The sequence below is a fragment of the Eptatretus burgeri genome, chromosome 9 (genome assembly GCF_056783735.1).
Source record: "Eptatretus burgeri isolate ZD-2024b chromosome 9, Ebu_testis_v1, whole genome shotgun sequence".
Taxonomy (NCBI): domain Eukaryota; kingdom Metazoa; phylum Chordata; class Myxini; order Myxiniformes; family Myxinidae; genus Eptatretus; species Eptatretus burgeri.
In genome coordinates, this window is record NC_140969.1 from 61,377,126 (window position 1) to 61,399,131 (window position 22,006).

Sequence of the window (22,006 nt, forward strand, 5' to 3'; positions counted from 1 at the left end):
TTTTAACAATCAACACGTGTCAAGGACTCTATCGATATACCCGACTCTGTTTTGGGATTGCTTCGGCCCCAGCTTTGTGGCAGAAAGCTATGGATCAGGTTTGCAGTGGCCTGCCCGCTCAGACCTACCTGGACGATGTACTCATTGCGGGGAAAACGGCGGACGAGCATCTTGCGAACATTGCCCGAGTGCTGACGAAGCTAGAAGCATGCGGCCTGCGCTTAAACAGGAACAAGTGCGCGTTCTTCAAGCAGCGCTTGGAATACCTCGGGCACATCATCACGCCGGAGAGGCTGTTGAAAGGTCCTCAGAAGGTGGAGGCGATTCAGCGCATGCCACCGCCTCGCGACAAGACGCAGCTGCGTTCGTTCATTGGTATGGCCCAGTATTACCAAAGGTTCGTGCGCGGGCTCAGCTCACAACTTGCGCCGCTGATGTGGTTGCTCAAGAAGGACGAGCGCTGGATTTGGGGGCCTGCACACCAGGCGTCGTTCGACCGCGTCAAGCGGCTACTCACAGAGGATACGGTCCTCGTGCACTACGAGCCTGCGCGTCCGCTCCTATTGGCATGCGACAGCTCTGCATATGGCATCGGGGCAGTGCTCTCCCACAGGATGGACGATGGTTCCGAGCGGCCTGTTTGTTTTGCATCCCGGACCCTGTCCACAGCAGAGCGCGGATATGCCCAGATCGAACGGGAGGCTCTCAGCATCGTCTGGGGTGTGCGGAGGTTTCATCAATATCTGCTGGGACGGCATTTTATTTTACAGACGGATCACAAACCGCTTCAATTCATCCTGAGGCCCGAACACGGGGTGCCGGTGGTAGCAGCCACGCGAATACAGCAGTGGTGTCTGTTTCTGGGTGCTTACGATTATGATATTCAGTTCCGAAGCACCGAGAAGCATGCTAACTGTGACGGGCTCTCACGCTTGCCGTGTGCGGAGGGTCCAGCTGCGTCTGAGCTGGGCGACCGGGTCGACGTGTTTGCGCTGGACCAGGTCCAAAGCGGGCCGGTCACGGCCAGGCAGGTCGCGGTGGAGTCAGCTCGTGATCCGGTGCTTGCCCGTGTCGTCCAGGCGATTTCTACGGGGAATTGGAGCAATCTGCCTTCGACACCGGCATTTCGACCTTTCACGTCACGCGCAGCGGAGCTGTCGTTGGTCCAACGGTGCATAATTTGGGGGATGAGGACCGTGATTCCACCGAGGTTCAGGCAGCGGTGTTTGGAAGAACTGCATGTCAGTCACCTGGGCATAGTGAAGACCAAGAGTCTTGCTCGTAGCCTGTTGTGGTGGCCGGGGTTGGACAAAGACATTGAGCAATTGGTTAAGCGTTGCACCACGTGCCAGACAGATGCTGATAACCCACGTCGAGCTTTGAGTCTCTGGCCTGTGCCAGACCGAGCTTGGCAGAGGGTTCATGTAGATTTTGCGGGACCGGTTAATGGCAAGATGTTTTTCATTGTGATTGATGCATTCTCTAAATGGCCGGAGGTTGTAGTAATGCAGCATACTTCAGCAAGCATTACAGTAGAGAAGCTGCGGACGATCTTTGCTAATAAAGGGTTGCCGGAGATTCTGGTCTCTGATAATGGTCTGCAGTTCATCGCAGGTGTATTTGATGAGTTTATGCGCCAGAATGGTATTCGACACCTAAGGTCCGCACCGTATCATCCTGAGACGAATGGCCAAGCTGAGTCGTTTGTCAAGATGTTGAAGCGGGCTTTGCGCAGTGGGGGGGGGGGGGGGGTGTTGCACCTGTGCAGACGGTGGTCGATGTCTTTTTGCTCCATTACAGGAACGCAGTTCATCCTGTCACGGGTGATTCGCCGGCCATTCGTCTCTATGGACGGGCATTGCGGTCCAGGCTGGATTTGCTGCGACCTGGAGGGTCGGGGAGTGGGGCGATGTCGCGTCCGACACGGCTGCGCAGCTTCGAGGTGGGGCAGCGGGTAATGGTACGCGATTATTTCCACAGTTCCAAGTGGGTGCCGGCGGTGGTCTCTGTGGTGCTGGGGCCGGCGAATTGCATGGTGCGGACTGGTGGTGGGGATGTGTGGAAGCGGCACGTGGACCAGATGCATGATCGCTGTTCAGCGTCACCCCCCCACACCTCCCCGAGCCGAACGTTGCGGGGCTCCCACCGGTAATCTCGCCGGCACCTGACGTTGTATCACCGGGACTGGCTGGGCTGGCGTCGAGGGGGTCTTCGCCTGATGCCGTCCTACCCGGGGACGTCGAGCAGGCTGGGCAGTCGGGGGTAGCTGGTGTTGCAGAAAGTGCGAGTCCGGCTAGGGTGTCACCTCGACCGAGCCGTGAGGCGTATGAGCCTGGACTGTCTGGTGGCGCTGCCCGTCCGAGGCGGGTCAGGGTGCGGCCGCGGTACTTGGAGGATTATGAGTGTTAATGGGTTTCTGATGGTCATGTTGTGATTATCCGTTCGTTATGTGACGGGTCATTTTACGGAGGGAGGAGTGTGCTGTGTCACGTGATTGGATTTTCGTACATCATGCCTCACCCGCTAGGGGTGGCAGGACTGTGCTTCTGGCCGCGCAATAAAGCGGAGTAGATGGTGGCCCGCGTGCTTCTTGCGTCCCACCGCACCTAGTACACACTAGATACCTTGGAAACCAAGGCCTTCAAGATCATTGGAATCTCCCATGTTGAAGCTGAGTCTATGAGCCTATCACTTCGCCATCACAGAGAGCTCAGTGGTCTCTGTGTTATACTGTCTCCTTTCTGGTCTTGCACGATCAGCTCTTCCCATGCTTTGTCCCCGCCTGCCCCCCTCCCTCCTCACTTGGTCCACCATCAACCCCTTTTGGTGAAATTATACATAAATCCAAGATCACTGCTCGCCTCCACAATTTTTTTTCCTTTTCCACATCCTGTAAAAATTCATTTCTCCCCTCCAGGTCTTCAAGACTTTCTTGAAGAACCGCTGTTCATCGTCGCCATGATCTTTTCCACCTCCGTTAACCCCCCCACCTAAATCTATCGTTTCTTTCCAATCTTTCAGTTTTCCCTCCTTGGAGTTTCAGTCATCCTTTTTTGTGTCCATGTGATCTTGTTTTCCTCTTCGTGTGCTTGCATGCACGTGTGATTTATTACATCCAACTACTCTGAATACAGGTCAGTTATTCACATATTCTCCATGTTTCAACATTTTAAAAACAATTGTGAAGAGAATTAAATAAATAATTATTTTGCTCGTGTCATGGCGGCTCGGACGGTGTAATTTGCGTCAGTACACCACTATTTTTAATCTCTGTCCAATTTTTCATGTTGCTTTTTTCATTGTTGTTTACCTTGATATCAGTGTTATTGTTACAGTATTAATACTTCGGTTATAAATTGTGTTGCTTGAACAAGAAAACATGAGCATTTTTATCTTCAAAAATAAACAGTGAATGAAAAATTAATCTGTCGACGAAATAAATTGAATATTTTTTTTATTTCCAAGAGCATTCCGCTTCAATCTCAATATTGTGTGAGTAATTTAATTTTCAAACATTCAATCGAAGGAAACATTAATCTTTCTGGGTGGGGTTCCATCGGTTTATTTCGCACCATTAACTCTCGAGTGCGGATATTATTCTTATCTTATTCTTTTTCTTCAGAAAAAAAAATGGAATTTTTTTTTTAATGGTTTCTTTGGCAGAATGAAAAAAACTTTGGAAACTTCATCTTCTTTGTGGTGTCTCGTTCGCTTATCTTTGGTAAGAAAAAAAAATTGACCAATAAACAACAACAATAAACATCCAACCAATTAGGTTAAAAAGAAGGAAGCTTCGCCGGATATTATTCTTATCTTAAGAAAAAAAATAGAATTTTTTTTAATGGGTTCTTTAGCAGAATGTAGAACCTTTGGAAACTTCATCTTCTTTGTGGTCTCTCGTTCGTTTATCTTTGGTAAGAAAAAAAAAAACCTAACAAATAAACAACAACAACAACAACAACAATAAACATCCAACCAATCAGGTTAAAGAGAAGGAAGTTTCGCGTTCGCGCCTGTGGTGAGTGGATTTATATCTCTTATAATACCAAGCTTGCACACTAAAAACTCGGCTCGTCGTCACACGAACCCTATGAAATTGCTGTGGCACTTAGCGGACATGCCGACAATGTTTGGGAAGTCTTGGCGTTCCTTTGTACCACTTGCATTTTGCACAATGCGTATTTTTTGTTATTCCCCGTGTACGGTCTGTCGTCTGCTTCCAGCTATGTTGTACTGCTATCCCGTGCATGTGCACGGGTATCGCTAGTTATTATATAATCTCTAGTTTGTGTGTGCTTTATTTAAAATTATTGTAATAATCGGTCCGGGTCATGGTGGTGATGATGATAATGATGATTCTGGGTGCTATCCAATGATTATAATACGATTGTTTTACCTCAACTCGTGTAGATTCATCACCGTTTTTTTTGGCGCCTCACCATTGAGGGAGCACCTTCCCCGCACCACTTGCTTTCAAAGCGAGTATCACGTGAATCACCTGAGTTTTACCATTATTTTCATAAATGCAGTTATAACAATTGTTTGTGTCTTGTTTTCTTTTTCAGTAATCGTGATCCGTTTTAATTGTCTGTTGTGCAGTTATTGAAAGACAAGTATGGGTCTTCAGTGGACAGTTGTAGCATCATTCCTCTACTGTGAAATGTTACTCATCCTCATCCTCTATTCGTCTCTTATCTCACCATCGAGGTAAGACAGAACATGGGGGGGGGGGGGGGGTGGAGTTGATGATGTTCAGAATTTGGTGTCTTGGTGAATTTTTTTTTCTTTCTTTTTAAATAATTGCGCATATGTGAATGCTTTATTTATATTAAATTTCTCAGTAAAGCTTAAATATTTTAAAATGATAAGTCTGACGACGACGATGGTTCACGAGCAGTATTTGACGATGTAGATTGTTTCAGAAGTCAAGGATGAGACTATGTGATAATTTTTGACCAAGTTGTAATTGATTATAGTGGCCTTCAATCAACAGCTGCAAAATGTCGAAAACCTGTTTCGTTCAACAACTTTCAAAATTTGACCTTTGCATAACCTTTAAAGTTCACAGAACAATGTTGTGAACATTAAAATAAGGAAACAGGATACGTGCTATCGCTTATTGGAGATAGTTCGTCGAAGAAGGTTGAAAACCCAGTTCGATTCCCACAACTTTGAAAATTTGACCTTTGTAAACTTTAAAGGTCAAGGATTATGACCTTTGGTGCAAAACTTCCTCCGGAACATTGCAGGAACAATATAATGTCATATGGGCTATATGGCATTTCGCACTCCTCGGATTATCCATACTTTGATGAAATCAGCGTAAAAACAAACTTGAAGGGGGCACCACGGGCAAGGTGTTCGAGATAGAGCAAAATGGTTTCAAGACTTTCGGTGGGGAATGACCTCAAGATTATGCATAAAAAATAGTCATCCTCGCTCTCATAGTTTGGGCGGTCATCTGATTTTTATGTAAACATTTGCAATTTTCTAAGTTTTTGAAATGCGACAAAAATGAAAAATCGGACAAGGACAAATTTTACATAATTCATTTTGCTATTCAAATACCGAAGAACCCATTCCACTCAGTCAATTCCCCAGAAGATAGATTTTTAATCCGACTACGCCCTAAAAATGGCTATTTTTTGGGCGTGGCTCCGCCCACAATTGGTGTTGCACGCCCTCATCCAGGAAAACACAACTTGACATTGATATCGAACACATAACAAAGTTTCATTAAGATTGGATCAAAGTACACGGAGTTATGCTCTGGATAGACAGACACACAGACATAACGAATATAGTGGTCACTCTGGCTGGGGCTCGTAAGGCCAAAAAAAAAAAAATGTTGCATTGGCGTAACCCGCCCGACCCTAAAAATTCCGCCGACCCTACGTTTTTTTTTTTTGTTTTTTTGCTATCGAAAAATTTTGCCGACCCTATTTTATTGCTATTTTTGTTGTTTTGCTATCGTTTTCAAGTATCTTGTTGATTGTGATCGCGATCGCAAAAACCCGGAAGTGTTTCGGACAGAACCCGCCGACAAAAAGGGTGGGACTCGAGCCGGGGGAGATTTTGGGAGGGATTTATTAGGAAAAAAAAAAAGATCCCGACCGACCTACCCTATTTTTCAGTGACCCGTTACGCCAATGCAACATTTTTTTTTTTGGCCTAAACCAAAAACTTCTTCAAAAATGAATACTGCAGAAAATGCTTTCCATCAGATTTCAGAGCGAGTGGTTGTGCAAAATATAAAACGATATTTGAAGACAAGTTGTGCACACTGTATGTATTGTTTCGGATTCACCTCCGGTAGGGATCGTGATAGGAGTTCTCAGATCCACTTCCTGGCCGACAACCCTAAAACTGACTGAACTGTGGATAACCCTTTGTTGTGACTGGTTGCTAAGCAACCACAGACACCCTCTGAAACACTTTATCTATGTGGGATCTGTGGTGTACGGTGAGCAGTGAGGCACGTAGAGTCGTGAGGGTTGCCGTAACTCTGTTTATTGCGTATCCGGATGTCCACCACTGTAGACTACCACACGCCTCTAGCGGCGCGAACACCTATATGCCTTGCTCACACCTGACTACCAAAACCACTCCCCCACACCCCCACAACGCTCCCCGCATTGTGCCTTGCCCGCGTATGCCAATACACCACAGGATCCAACGTCCAAATCCCGCTTTACCTTCCCAGCAAATTGATCACCCCAGATAAGTACTGTGCTTCCTGACATGCCACCCTGATCAAAATATGGCTGACCATTACCGTAGGTGGACACGTCGGCTAATTACTACTGTGGAAGAAATCTTCTCTTGCGGAGTCTGAAACCATTTATTAACAGCACACAATAAATTATAAATAACAACAAACATGCACATGTGAAAGAGGATAAACAAGACGAGCAATATCAAACATGATCCTCTTTCTGCTTAAAATGCACAGAGCAATGGTCGTTGTACTATTCTGGACTGCAAAAGACAAGGGAGGGCTAAACATCTAGCAGGGCATATAGAGGGGAGGGCTGACAAACATAAGAAAGGGAAATTCAGACATGGCCACTTTGTAAGGGAAGGGGGATAGACATGCTCAGGTCACGATTTCAGTATGGGAATACAAGGTCAGCCGTGAGAAGGAGAGGGTGATTAATAGAGTTAAGATAAAACATGAAGAGGCCGGGTGAATGGAGAAAAGCCTATAATTTTGATCAGATCTTCCGTTCACCATTGAGTAACCAGATTCTCAAAACACGACATTCCATTTTTATGCTGTTGGCAAAGCCTTGGCCACCAAAAGCCAATCGTTGTATAATTGTCCTTGGGCAACAAGGCGTCTGTTGCAATCGCCTTCTGGGAGTTATTTAATTACCACCAGACATTAGTGCGCCTCTTCTCTGCAGCCAGCAGCAAAACGTCCTTCTCTTGAGCAGTGGAGCAGGGTCATTTAAACATCGGAAATACTAATTTGGAGATATATATATATATATATATATATATATATATATATATATATATATATATATATATATATATATATATATATATATATATATATATATATATATATATATATATATATATATACAGTAAGTCCTCGCTAACCGGAAGTTCGCATATCGTAGTTTCGATTTTTCGTAATTTAGTTTTAATGACCAATTTTTCAATTATCGCAAACATTTTATGCCTATCGTAATGTCATTGCAAGGAAAAATGCAAAAAAAAGTTTCAAACTGCCTGCAAAAAACAACAATCACACAGGATGCGCATAAACACACTTTCACTTTACTGCGCATGTACTGTATGCTGTACTGTACGTATTCTCTTCACGCTCGCCTGCATACCTTCCAGTATGAATCCCAAGCGACCCGCAAGTCTTTTGCCGAGCACACCTCGTTTCAAGCGACAACGAAAGGCTGTCACATTGAAGGTGAAATTGGATATAATTAAAAGACATGAACGAGGTGAAGGGACAACGGAAATCGGCCGCGCGCAGCAATCGCTGCATCGACTGTACATTCGATCGTTCAAAGTTCGGCAAAGATAAAGAAAATATCACAGATTGCGACCAGTTCGAGTGCAACGACACTAACGAGAATGAGAGATGGTGCCATGCACAACATGAAGCGTTTATTATGTGTGTGGATAGAAGATCAAACTAAACGTCGCATGCCTTTATCTCTTGGTGTGATACAAGAAAAAGCGCGTCATTTGTTAGGGCATTGACCCACGATTACGTGATCAATTACTTCTCCAATCATGTTGAGAAGTACTCCAAGGAGAACAACATTGACAACAAATCTTTGCTGTTTGTTTGTAGACAATGCTCCTGCCCATCCTCAGCAAATGGAAGACTGGTGTGAAAACGTGCAGGTAGTATTTTTACCATCAAATACTACCTCACTTTTACAGCCTATGGATCAGGGAGTTATTGCTGCTTTTAAAGCCTATTATGTTAAGCATACCATGCTGCAGCTTATCAAAAAAACTGAGAAGGACAAGCTATCAATCAAGGAGTTTTGGCGAACATACAACATAAAAATGGCTTTGGAGAACATTGAGGATTCATGGGCGGAGGCGAGTGCCTCCACAATGAACGCTGTGTGAAAGAAAGTGTGGCCCGAGTGTGTCCACAATTTCACGGGGTTTGCTGATGTTCCGTTGATTACAAGTCAAATTGTAGACCTGGCGCAGGAGGTTGGTTTGAAGAGGTTGACGAAGAGGACGTGGATGACTTACTGGAGTCTCATGCAGAACCCTTAAGCAATGAAGATCTTATGGAGTTGGAACAGCAGTGGGCTCTTGAGGAAGAAGAAGATGCTGTGACACCTTCATCCGAGCATCTCACCATGAAAAACCTCAGCCAAATCCTCAGCTCGTTTGAAAGTGCCACAGAATTTGTTATCGAGCAAGATCCAAGGAGCACTGATTTTAGCTGTGTTGTTTATGATGCCCTTTGTTGCTACAAGGAACGTTATCCAGCAAAGAAAAAGAAAGCCATCCAGCCCACTCTCCATGCATTTTTCAAGCCAAAAGATGCAGCACCAACTCCATCCACCATCCAGGATGCTCCTTCAACCAGCTGCCAAGAGACCGTTCCTGCTGGTGAAGAAAGTGACAGCACAGTGTCAAGTGAAGAGGGTGACGATTCTGCCACTCCACAAGTGTGACTTGTCCACCGCAATCAACTCCGTTCCTCCAGCCTCGGGGTAAGTCTCCACGACTCGAGGAGTGTGTTGTGTTTATTTGTGTTTATGTCCAAAAAATTCCGAGCCAAAAACACATCCCCCTTTTAACGCATTGGTTTCTATGGGAAAATATGTTTTGTTTAACACAGTTTCGCTTATCATAAGGTTTTCCAGGAACGCAACCCTTGCGAAAAGCGAGGACTTACTGTGTGTGTGTGTGTGTGTGTGTATATATATATATATATATATATATATATATATATATGTATATATATGTATATATATATATATATATGTATATATATATATATATATATATATATATATATATGTATATATATATATATATATATATATATATATATATATATATATATATATATATATATTTCAATGAGATAAAGCACGTAAGATTTAGTAAGATACCATTTTATCTTGCATGTCTATCATCTCCATCACGATGGAGATCGAAAGACTGTAAAAAGATTTTATTGACAGTCAATTTGATTCCAGTACAAAAGTAACACCTTATTTTATACTGTTAAAAATAGTAGTAGCAAAATTGAGAATACATGAATATAATTAATTTTATTTCTTCCACACGACCCATGATGGGCAGGAAAAAACTCCCTCTACAACAACAACTTCCTCGACAATGCTTAACCAATGAAAGCAGACAACCGGGCAGTTCTGAAAAGGTTAATAATTCACAATGTAACAAATTTTTGTTTGAATTTTTTGGTTGTTTGTCTTTTATTCGGTCGTAAGAATGAAGAAAATTCATATCTTTCATGTCGCTAATCGTTATTAAGGAAATGACATATTTTTTTGAAAAATAACAAAAAATTGTATATTTACATAAGAAAATTGCAGAAAAATGTCTTTGAACATAAATGAAACTATACAACAGTGTTGAAACATACAGGAATATGCTAATCAGAAGTAAAATATAGCATACTACATCTTCGATAAGACTGTTTATTGAAAACACACAGATTTTCTGCTCTTTCTTCGGTGAAGAGGCTGGGTTTCTCGGACCAAACCCCATACGTAGTCGCCCATCATACGCTCATTATACTGGCCCTGGTAGCGCTTCTCAAATTCCATCACATCTTAGTGGAAACGCTCACCATGCTCTTCGGAGTAGTCTCCCATATTGGATTAAAAAAAATCCAAATGGGAATGCATCGTGTGCAATTTCAGGGACATTCTGCAACCCATCTTCCTGTAGGACTTGAGAAGATTATCGACCAGTTCGCGGTAGTTTTCTTCCTTGTTGTTACCCAAGAAGCCCTGAACAACCACAACGAAGCTGTGCCAGGCACGTTTCTCCGGTGCCAACAACTTTCCGGAGAGCTCCGGGTCCTTCATTAGCTTTTTAATTTGCGGTCCAACGAACACCCCTGCCTTTATTTTTGCCTCCGCCAACTTCGGAAATACCGCTTCCAAATGCTTGAAGGCAGCGGACTCATGATCTAGTGCCTTCACAAATTGCTTTATGAGCCCCAGCTTGATGTGGAGGGGTGGCATCAAGATCTTCTCCTGCTCAACCAGCGGTTGCCACTTCACGTTCTTCTCGCCAATGACAAAGCCCGTTTTCGATGGCCAGTCCTTCGTTTCATAATGTCTCGCTGTAGCTCGGCTATCCCAGTAGCAGAGGAAACAGCGATGCTTTGTGAAGCCGCCTTGCAAACCTGTCAAAAAGCCAATTATCTTAAAGTCTCCAATCACTTCCCAATCATGCTCTTCATACTTCACCAGGTGCAGCAGGTGCTTCACATTCTCATAGCCTTCCTTTAGCTGAACAGAGTGGGCGATAGGGATGCTTGGGTACTTGTTGCCATTGTGCAACAGCACCGCCTTCAAGCTTCTAGTTGAGCTTTCCACGAACAGTTGCCATTTGCTGGGATCATACAGGAATTCAATTTCTTCAAACAAGCCGTTGATGTCGTGACAATAACACTTTCTCATCCAGTGTGAAATACTGAGAGAATATGTCATGACGTTGTCTCTGTTTTGTTACCCGACAGTTCTCGTCCAACAACTTCCACTGTTTCAACCTGGATGTCAGTAATTCTGCTTTTGATTTGGTGATTCTGAGGTCCCTGATAAGATCATTGAGCTCCGCTTGGTTGGGGAAATGCGGAATAGCCAGGGTATCATCTGCAACAAAGACATCGTCGTGGGCATCTTCTGTTTCGCTGCTGGAACTTGTGCAAGCATCTTTCGTGATCAACGGAGGAAGGTTGGGAACTGGAATCTCCTCACAATGCATCACCGGACGAAGAGATGATGGCAGATCGGGGTAGTTGAACACATCCGTCTTCTTTCCCCTGCGGTGACACGTCACCACCACCATACAAAAGTAGCAGTTATTTGAGTGATCTGTTGGTTCCCGCCAGATTCTTGGCACGCCAAACTTCAGTTTTCGTTTCTCCCCTCTGTACCACGACTCCAGAGTGGACCGACAGCTTCCGCAAACCACGTGTGGCGCCCAACTCTTGTCCTGGTCCCCTAATTGAACTCCAAAGTACGCCTTGTAAGCCGAACAGAAGAGGTTCCCTTCAATGATGGTGTACTTGACTGACTTGACATTCAGAAAGACTCCGCAGACATAGCAGAAGTTATCAGGATCATGCTTGCAGGAACCTCGAGCAGAAGCCATCATGAGACAATATCTTTTAATAAAAGAACAAATATAATAAGACTAGTTGAAGGGAAAGAACAGAAACAAAATGTAACATATATCAAATGACTACTTGAATGAATCATATAAATCATACTTGAATAACCTACTTGAAAAAATCATATTTTTTTTCAAAATATTTTCTAAATCACAAAACGATCAACAACATGCTATGTTTTACTTCTGATGAGCATATCCCTGTATGTTTCAACGCTGTTGTATAGTTTCATTAATGTTCAAATACATTTTTCTGCAATTTTCTTATGTAAATATACAATTTTTTGTTATTTTTCAAAAAATCGGTGTCATTTCCTTAGTAACGATTAGCGACATAAAATATATGCTTTGTCTTCATTCTTACGACCCAATAAAAGATAAACAACCAAAAAATTTACTCAAACAAACTTTTTTTTTGTTACATAATGTAATGATTAGCAAAGAGCACATGTATATGTCCAAGCAGTATCTCAAGAGAGAAAATTTTATCTGATGCACATAAGCCCCTCAGTTAGTCATTTGACACAGATATGAACAGGCACCACAGTCATTCCTGGAAACGAGAGACAGAGACAGGACTGGGCGTATTGGCAGCCCTTTGCTTACCCGCATGTTTGCCAGCCGGCTCGCGTGGGTCCCATTAAGGGGAGGGTAGGTGTGATGCAACGTGTCTTGAGAGGTGCGTCAGGTGATTGTGTGTGGCGTTAGATTAAATGGTGTGAGGTACAACAATCAGTGAGTCCTGAAAAGGAAAGTTGGCAGTTTGCGTTGATTGCTCATGCCTCCAAAGGGACCATCGTTGAGAAGAGAAAGTTTGTACAAGTCATTGTATTTTACGATGTGCCTGGGAACTCTTTGCTGGATCGGCCAATCTGCTGGCACTGGACCTCACTCGCTCGTGCTTGTTCTCAATACACCAGCTCATTTGGTCTCTCCATTCCCAGGTATGCTCCGTTCTGGACTCTGGTTCAGATTTTTATAACCTGCACTATGTTTTCCACCACGTCCAAATGCTGCTTGATCTGCCTGCTTGCCCATTGGATCACCCTGTTCTCCAGTCTAAGCCATTGGACATTGGAGGCTTCTATGAGTGGCTGGTGCGAGGCGTAGCCTTGTGCCTCTGCGTGGTTTTTCCAGTTTCATGCAGCGAAGCGCCCTTTCCGAGCTTCCTTGACATTGCTCTTGTTGCTTGATTGGGCTTCCTCAGCCCCGCGAAGCTCTCTTTTGTTGCCTTTTCTTCGCTGCAGTTCAGCCCTTCTCATGCTGTCTCAGGTGGCATGTCTGTTTTGTCCTTTGACGTATTCAGCCTTTTTCTATTGGAGTTGGCATGGTGTTTATGGTGTGATATTTTGCAAAGTGTGTTTGTATACGCTTAACTTTTCTTGATGTGTGTTGGTATGTGCTTTCCGGGGGGTTTCCGAAAATCGTACACCACATATGCAGTGGCAAGCAAACGTATTCGCTTCTTCAATAATGCCACATTTAGATGAATTTCAAATTATGTAGAAACAATTTTTCCAAATGAACTTTTTTTTGTTCTTAACTATTCAAGATCATACTAAACACTTCTAGTTGAAGGTTACATGTCAGGAATACCTGAGAAAAGCATGTACAAATCCAAATTCACTGGTTGCAAAAGTATTCAGCCCCTTCGGTCAGTACTTGGTAGGAAGCACCTTTTGCAGTAATGACTGCTAAGAGTCGTATTGAGTTGGTCTAGGTCTCTACCAACTTTGCACAGTTAGATGGTGAAATCTTTGCCTATTCTTCACGTAAAAATTGCTCTAATTCTGCCAAGTCTAATGGGAATCGTCGATGGACTGTAATCTTCAAGCCTTGCCATAAGTGTTCAATTGGGTTCAAGTCAGGACTTTGACTAGGCCACTCAAGAACATTCTACCCAGTTTTGGATTCATGGCTGACTCAAGCAGGTTTTCATCAAGGATTCTCCTGTACTTTGCATCGTCCATTGTCCCTTCTATCCCGACAAGCTTGCCGGCCCCTGCTGATAAGCAATCCCATAACATGATGCTGCCACCACCATGCTTGACAATAGGGATGCAGTATTAAGCTTGTACAAGACATTGCTCTGAATGTGGACCAAAAAGTTCAATTTTTGTCTTTTCTGACCATAACACCTTTCTCCACATGCCTGTGGTATCATCAAGATGCTTTATCGTAAACTCCATACGAGCTTTATATGCGTCTTTTTCAGTAATGGCTTCTTTCTTGCCACCTGTCCATCGTTGTCAGCTTTGTGAAGGGAATGGGATATTGTTGATTGACGATCGCTGACCCCCATCTCAGACATAGAGCCTTGCAGATCTTTCAAAGTCATCGTTTGATTTACAGTGATATCCATCCATCCATCCATCCACTGGGACCATACTCTGTGCAGAGTGTTGGTGCTGGGGCGTTCCATGTCAAGTGTACACATTTTTCAGCGAAATTTTGACACATAGTTTCAGATTTAACTTTTTTTTTTTTTTTTTTTTTTTGTGCAAGTGTTTGTATCCATGGTAAAACATTGTGTCAATTTTCAGACCTGGGGGCCCATCGGGGCCCATTTTAGCCCCCCCCACCCCAAAATGTGGGTGCCCCCGGTTGACCCACAATCTTCCATTGGCCATATCACAGGTTATAGTGGTCCGATTTGGATGATCTTGGTATCAAAATGCTCGTAAAAGTGAGGTCTTTCGAAACGCGTAAAGTAAAATCACCCTGAAACAGTAATTTAAAAAGTTATAGTTTGGGGCGCCGTTTGACCTTGGTCCCCCGCCCCCTAGCCATACCGATGATCCCGATTTTTTTTTTTTTTATTTTTATTTATTTATTTTTTTTTTATTTTTTTTTTATTTTTTATTTTTTAATTTTATTTTATTTTATTTTTTTTTTTTTCGTGTGAGAATACCGCTTCATATACTCCAACACCTCAGCATAAATGAAAATGGGATCTCAATGGGTTCAAGTGTGATGATGGTTTTATTGTTCGGGGTCCACATATCACTAATTCTTGATTGGACATTGGGCGACGTTTGCCGTCATCGTTCCAATGACGTCACCTGCAGGCAGGCGACTTTATGTCTGAAATTGACAATCATCATCTCTGGACTATTATATATATATATATATATATATATATATATATATATATATATATATATATATATATATATATATATATATATATATATATATATATATATATATATATATATATATATATATATACAATATGAAGACCACAAGGGGAAAACCAGAGATGTTAGGATAAGTCAATTTTGAAGAAACTGAAAAACAAAGTTGCAAGACTTTGGTGGACTGTTTAATAACTGTCATATAGATTTCTTTTCCAGCAAAAGGAAGAGTGATCATTGGCCGATCAAATTAAGCATGTAGCATTTGCCAAGCTTCTGTGTTATTTAATTTAAGAGCAAAGAACGAATCAATGTTGCAAACTGATATCACTGGTTATTCCCTTGTTTAATAATTGCCATGCAATTTGAACCCAGGATGTGTAGCAAATTCATGCTTGTTAGTTATTAGCATACATTACATGACTTTGGTGATCACAGATTATTTTTTTCAACATTAAACGGTCATTGTTTTTTTGTTTGATTGGTGTTCAACGCCATACTCAAGGGTATTTCGCTTATATGACGACTGATTCTCCATTTCTTACTCCGTACTACTTAATATGATGGAAAACCGGGAGGAAACCAAGGAGAAACCACCCCCGCGATAGCCGAAGTCATCTCATGTGACTCCCTCATATACCGAAGCAGGTTGATTTGGCGGTGGGTACATCGAATGAGGATGGGTACTCAGACGCGCTAACCATTAAGCCACGGCGTGGGTCCCATAAAAGTCACAACAAAGGTTTGACCAGGATTGAACCACGATATGCACCAACTACGGAGCCCATGATATAACCAAATAGGCTATTGTAGTGCTCAGAGTTTATGCTGTGAAAGTTTTACAACCTTTCCTTTTTTAGTTTCTCAACTCTGAATATTATGGTGGAACAGTTGACATGAATGAAAGGGAGATAACCAGGAGTAAAGTACTGACAACTCTGGGTTTCTACTTGTTCAGCTTTGACAACACTTGTTTTTTCATTGCACGACTAAACTTTATACCATATAAATTATGTGACACCCCTGGTTATTTGTTAAAGTAATATTGTGAGAGGAAACGTTATGTTGCCAACTATTGGCAGGTGCAATAACCCTGAAATTTATAAATAGTGACATCTCTGGTTTTCCCCTTGTGGTATTCACATATATATATATATATATATATATATATATATATATATATATATATATATATATATATATATATATATATATATATATATATATATATATATATTGTTGCGGTGCCGGGGGTCGGCCGCCAACCGACCGCTCTGACGGAGCCAGAAGTCGAGTCAGCCCGACTGATCGCCCGGAATATAGATTACCGCCCGGATAAGTCCGAGTCGACGGGTCCTTGTACAAGAACCGAAATACGCCAATGAGCAGATCACATGGGGTAGGGTCGATTGCCAATCTTCAATGTACCTAAATACCCACGTGATCCAACTTCCGGGGTATTCCACCCTCGACGGAACTCGTACGGAACAAACCGCCGAGGTGAGCCTGTCCCGTGCGCGATTCCGAGCGGCTTAATCGCCGAGAACCGTCGGTCAAAATGTCCCCCTTTTACGGCAAACCAACGGCTTTCTAACTCCCAACACACAAAATGCTCAGTCAATGAAGGAATCGACGTGACGAGCTGAAAACATTTAACAATTGGGGTATTTATTAATAATAATGGGGAACTAGGGAAGCACGTAAGAGCAGAACGATACCGACTATACGAAATGCAATGCAAAGATTTACAGCACACAAAGCACTTAGCAATTTCCTACTTATTAGACCGACCCAAGCACACACGTTCACACACACACACACCCAAGAAATGGTGGCTGAGGCCTTTAATAACGAGCTCCAGCTCGGAGGACCGGTAAGCTGAAACCCAGAACCTATCTTGAACCTCTCCACCTCATGTGGTCTTCAAGTTGTTCGGACCTGGGCTCCAGCGAGAGCGAGCTGGATCCAATCGCCGTGAGCCGCGATCCTTCCCGAGCTCCCACGAATCCTCCCGCGCTTCTCAACATGTGCTGGTGAGACGAGGCGCCGATCCTTCCTGTCGATGCGTCGCTTCCCCGAGGAACCACCTCCATGAAGAGGTCGATGAGTCGCACCAAGTCCGGAACCAAACGGAGAACAAAGAGCTCCACGAACCAAGAAGAAGTAGAAGAAGCCACCATTCGCAGCTCGAGCCGAGCAACCAGCTCAACTTTCTTCCAAACGAAGCAGCTCTCCAAAAAGCCTATCAAGCCAAGCAGGACCCGAAGCTCTGCTGAACAACTACTCTGCAGAAGCAAAAAGCTTCCGAAGGCCTCAACCCTAACCCAAGCCAAGCAGGACCCGAAGGCCTGCTGAACGACACAGCCCTCAACTCCCAACACGAACAAAGAAAGGATCTCCTCTTATCCTTCCCCCCCCCGCGCCCGGCGTGACTCATGCCCTCGTGATCCATCGCCCGCTGAACCACGGGTGGGAGGGAGTTGTTGACGTCATGAATCACGGGACGGAAGGGCTCTTCTTCCTCTTCGCAGAAGAGGGGGAGGGACGTCTCCATTGTTCGCACACTAACTATTAAATTGATCCGCAGCGCATCAAATCGATTTCTAAACATTTAAACAATGGAAGGTGAGCTATCTAGGGAACAAGCACTTATCGACATAGCTGACTAAAGGAACCTGTATGTTGTGTGCAATCTAATTCCAAATTCATAGCAATACCCCCTCCCGTTTTTACAGCATCGTCCCGAGTCGTAAAATTTTCGTGTGACCAGCATGTGTAAGTTTTCCCCGAGTACGTTCTACCTTCAGATCCCTGAGTGCGACATTTCTTTATACGTGTCCCAAAAATATATAACCTAATGCGCTGCGTAACTAACGAAACAAACTCTCACAGACTCATTCGGACAACTTAACTAAAATTGCCGGCGCTAAAACAAACATGCAGGTGAGGTTCCACGTATTTACAATTTTCATTTGACTAATCCATTACTTAACCATGGCCCAGGACTTGTGATCTGTGAAAGGGGAGAAGGTAAAAGTCATTTCAAAGTTCATTGATGCAGGGGAATGGATGGAGATGGTCGCAAAACACAAATGAGCATGATGGATGCACGGGCTGCCTGCAGGGCAGTCCTTGCAAAACTGGATGTTCCTGGCGCACATGGTGATGGATGGACACGGGCAAACGCAAACAAGGGCTAGCAGGCATGGGGTCATGGCAGAGGCAGGCAAACTCAGCATGGCAAGGCAAGCCCATGCAGAACAGGCGGCTGCAGCACAACAGGCCGGCAGGTGAAGCTGGCCGGCCTCCGGTGTGGTTCCCTCAGGTCTGGAGGGAGTCCGGTGGTGCCGGCTTTCATTTTCGTCCCAAGGTCAAGGTCACGAACTAAGAAAATTGCAATTTTTTTTTTAATGTCAAAATCCATCTTCTCCGAGGGGGTTGTCGAATCTGGCAGGGGTTTTGGTATTTGGTTAGCCCAATGGCACCTGCATGCCCCCACGGAGCTCTATTTTTTATTTTAGTCACAAGGTCAAGGTCACGAGGTCATGAACTTTGAAAATTGCGATTTTTGACATAAAAATCCATCTTCTCCGAGGGGTTTGTCGAATCTGGCAGGGGTTTCGGTATTTGGTTAGCCCAATGGCACCTGCATGGCCCCACGGAGCTCTATTTTTCATTTTAGTCCCCAGGTCACAAGGTCAAGGTCACGAGGTCATGAACTTTGAAAATTGCGATTTTGACATAAAAATCCATCTTCTCCGAGGGGTTTGTCGAATCTGGCAGGGGTTTCGGTATTTGGTTAGCCCAATGGCACCTGCATAGCCCCACGGAGCTTGATTTTCATTTTAGTCCCAAGGTCAAGGTCGCAAGGTCACAAGGTCATGAACTTAGAAAATTTCGAATTTTGACATAAAAATCAGACGACCGCCCATACTTTGAGAGCTCGGATGACGATCTTTTTTTATGCATAATCTTGAGGTCATTCCCCACCTAAAGTCTTCAAACCATTTTTCTCTATCTCGAACACCTTGCCCGTGGCGCCCCCTTCAAGTTTGTTTTTACGCTGATTTCATCGAAGTATGGATAATCCGAGGAGTGTGAAATGCCATATAGCCTATATGACGTTATATTGTTCCTGGAATGTTCCAGAGGAAGTTTTGCACCAAAGGTCATAATCCTTGACCTTTGATCTTTAAAGTTCACAAAGGTCAAATTTTCAAAGTTGTGGGAATCAAACTGGGTTTTCAACCTTCTTCGACGAACTAACTCTATTAAGCTATAGCACGTATCCTGCTTCCTTATTTTAATGTCCACAACATTGTGTTGGGACCTTTTAAAGGTTATGCAATGGTCAAATTTTTAAAGTTGTTGAACAAAACCGGGTTTTCGACATTTTGCAGCTAATAACCTATCACTCATACCACATCATGTTGATCATTTTTATAACTTGGTCAAACATTATCACATTGTCTCATCCTTGACTTCTGAAACAATCTACATCGTCAAATACCGCTCGTGAACCATCGTCGTCTTCAGACATGTCTTATATTTACTCATTTGCATGATGACTTGCAACTTTCTCTTGTACACATCACACATGGCATTGTATATGTTTACTGTCCCCTGCTGGAGGGCATGGTTAGAATTCTTAATTCTGTTGGTCTCTTTTTGAAGAAAATTACCAATTTTAACCTCCCTTGTGGATATTCTATTAAAGCCATGCCAAAATGGTTTCTCACATGCTAAATCTGCAATGGTCAGTCACCACTACAAAGGTGTTTTTACAGATGAACAATTTGTTATAAGAAGGCACGGGTTGACGAAAACGGAGAATCCTGGGACAAAAGGTAGACGGACATGAAAACGTGCAGATAAATAAATAAATAAACTACGCTCTTGATCCGAAAAAACGAAAATGCACTTGATACAGTTGATATAATCGAATGAAAATGGCCACAAATGCACAATAGAGTGCCAGGCAGGGTGTTTTGGGCAAACATTCTGGTGTTGAGTCTCGGATTTGCCAAGTAAAAAAATGAGCAGAAAATATAAGGGGGTACCTTAGTGAATGGTCTGGTTTACACTGGAAGATGGTCGTTCTGGGAAACTGCACCATTACATGACGTGTGAGTTTAAAGGAGGTAGTGAATGCTCCTGGATTTGCTCGTCGAGGATGATTCAAACCGCTCCAATACTGCCCCCCCCACCCCCCTACTTTTATAAAACATTGCATTAAAAGTTCTGGAAAGTTTTGTGGTATTCAGTATTCACTTATTTTATGATAAAATGCTCTACCAAATAACTTAAAATCATCTTCTCAGCTATGTTGAAGTGAAATTAAAAAAAAATTCTTCCCCAAACATCACTTTCATTTGCATAGTTTTTTTTGTTACACTTTGGACAGGATTACCCCAAAATTCATATTTTTGACATCACTTTTTCCAAATTTTATGGGGGTGAGGGGGGGGGGCATGTTCCCAAACCTTCCAGTCGTTGTTACGTTCTTTTTTTTTCAAAATTTCTGCAGTTTCACCCATGGTCATCAGCTATGTGTTTTAGATGTGAACACAAATGATTCTGAACCTCTATGTGAAGTAATTTTACCTTCTTATAATTACTCGCATATTCTTTATGAGATGTATCCCACCCTCATATCTCCTCACACCCCAGGCCACTGTCATGCAAAATCATCTTTTTATTGTCTTTCTTTCCTGCTTTCTGTTCCAATTTGATCCCTTGTGATCGTGTTAACAGGTTCAAATTTAAATTATTGTCTTGTTTCAAAAAAAAACAAAACAAAATCAATATATTTCTTATCTATAAGTGAAGGTACCTTAAAGGTGTTTGTGTTTATTTTTCTTTTTCTTTTTTTCTTTTTTCATTTCATTCAATTATCCTTTTACTCGTTTGAGGTTCAGCTATGCCTAAAATGAATAGCTTTTTGCCTGCCGTTGCAGATGGCAGAAGATATTCAAATCTCACCTTCTGAATTGTACCATTTCGTATCTCAACCCTTGCTTCTTGGTGTTCATTATATTCATTGTCATCCTCTTTGCTGGTATGTTTGCTTGATGAAGACTATTATACAATGCTTCAGCAGGCATTGAATGCATTGGAAAATGTCATTTGCTACTGAAAGAGCTAAATCCATGTATCCTATATCTTTTATGAAATCAACTTGGCCTTTTCTCATCGACTGTGCTTGTACCTCATACTTGTACGTCGACTGTAATGTACTAGCTTCCTGTTCTAAAATGGTCATTACCGAGTCTTTAACAAGGCCCAACTTTAAATTCAAATATTGTAGGGAGTGATGGCTGTTGGGGATTTTATTCACACCCCTCTTAAATTGAGCCCGGATGAGCCAAAGTGAGTGACAAGAAAATATTTTAGTTTGGATTTTACTCTCATTAATGCATTATTTATTTTAATTCCCTCATTTTGCTGGTGAACAAGTTTGAAGATGACGATGGTTCACGAGCGGTATTTGACGATGTAGATTGTTTCAGAAGTCAAGGATGAGACAATGCGATAATGTTTGACTAAGTTATAAAAATGATCAACATGATGTGGTACAAGTGACAGGTTATTAGCTGCAAAATTTCGAAAATCCGGTTTCGTTCAACAACTTTCAAATTTTTACCTTTGCATCAACTTTTAAAGGTCACAAAACAATGTTGTGGACATTAAAACAAGGAAACATGATACGTGCTATAGCTTATTGGAGTTAGTTCGTCGAAGAAGGTCGAAAACCCGGTTCGATTCCCACAACTTTGAAGATTTGACCTTTGTGAATTTTAAAGGTCAAAGGTCAAGGATTATGACCTTTGGTGCAAAACTTCCTCTGGAAATTTCCAGGAACAATATAACGTCATAAAGTCTATATGGCATTTCACACTCCTCGGATAATTATCCATAATTTGATGAAATCAGCGTAAAAACAAACTTGAAGGGGGCGCCACGGGCAAGGTGTTTGAGATAGAGCAAAATGGTTT

The 22,006-nt window shown here is 42.8% G+C and overlaps 1 protein-coding gene across 3 annotated transcripts in view; it reads left to right on the top strand.

Moving 5' to 3' along the window:
• Positions 1 to 3,905: 3,905 nt before the first annotated feature.
• The window catches only part of LOC147020194 (B-cell receptor-associated protein 31-like), a 51,080-nt gene continuing 32,979 nt past the window's right edge, over positions 3,906 to 22,006 (top strand). Inside the window, exons 1-4 of one of the 3 annotated variants that reach the window (XR_015061700.1) lie at positions 3,965 to 4,018; positions 4,411 to 4,478; positions 4,600 to 4,707; positions 20,969 to 21,069. Coding sequence is in view for 2 of the 3 variants with exons in the window: in XM_085895328.1 (XP_085751454.1) it covers positions 4,616 to 4,707; positions 20,969 to 21,069 (193 nt within the window). In the remaining variant the exon portion in view is untranslated. Of the gene's footprint in view, positions 4,019 to 4,410; positions 4,479 to 4,599; positions 4,708 to 20,968; positions 21,070 to 22,006 lie in introns of all 3 variants that reach the window. The other 2 variants (XM_085895327.1, XM_085895328.1) reach the window with 2 other exon arrangements.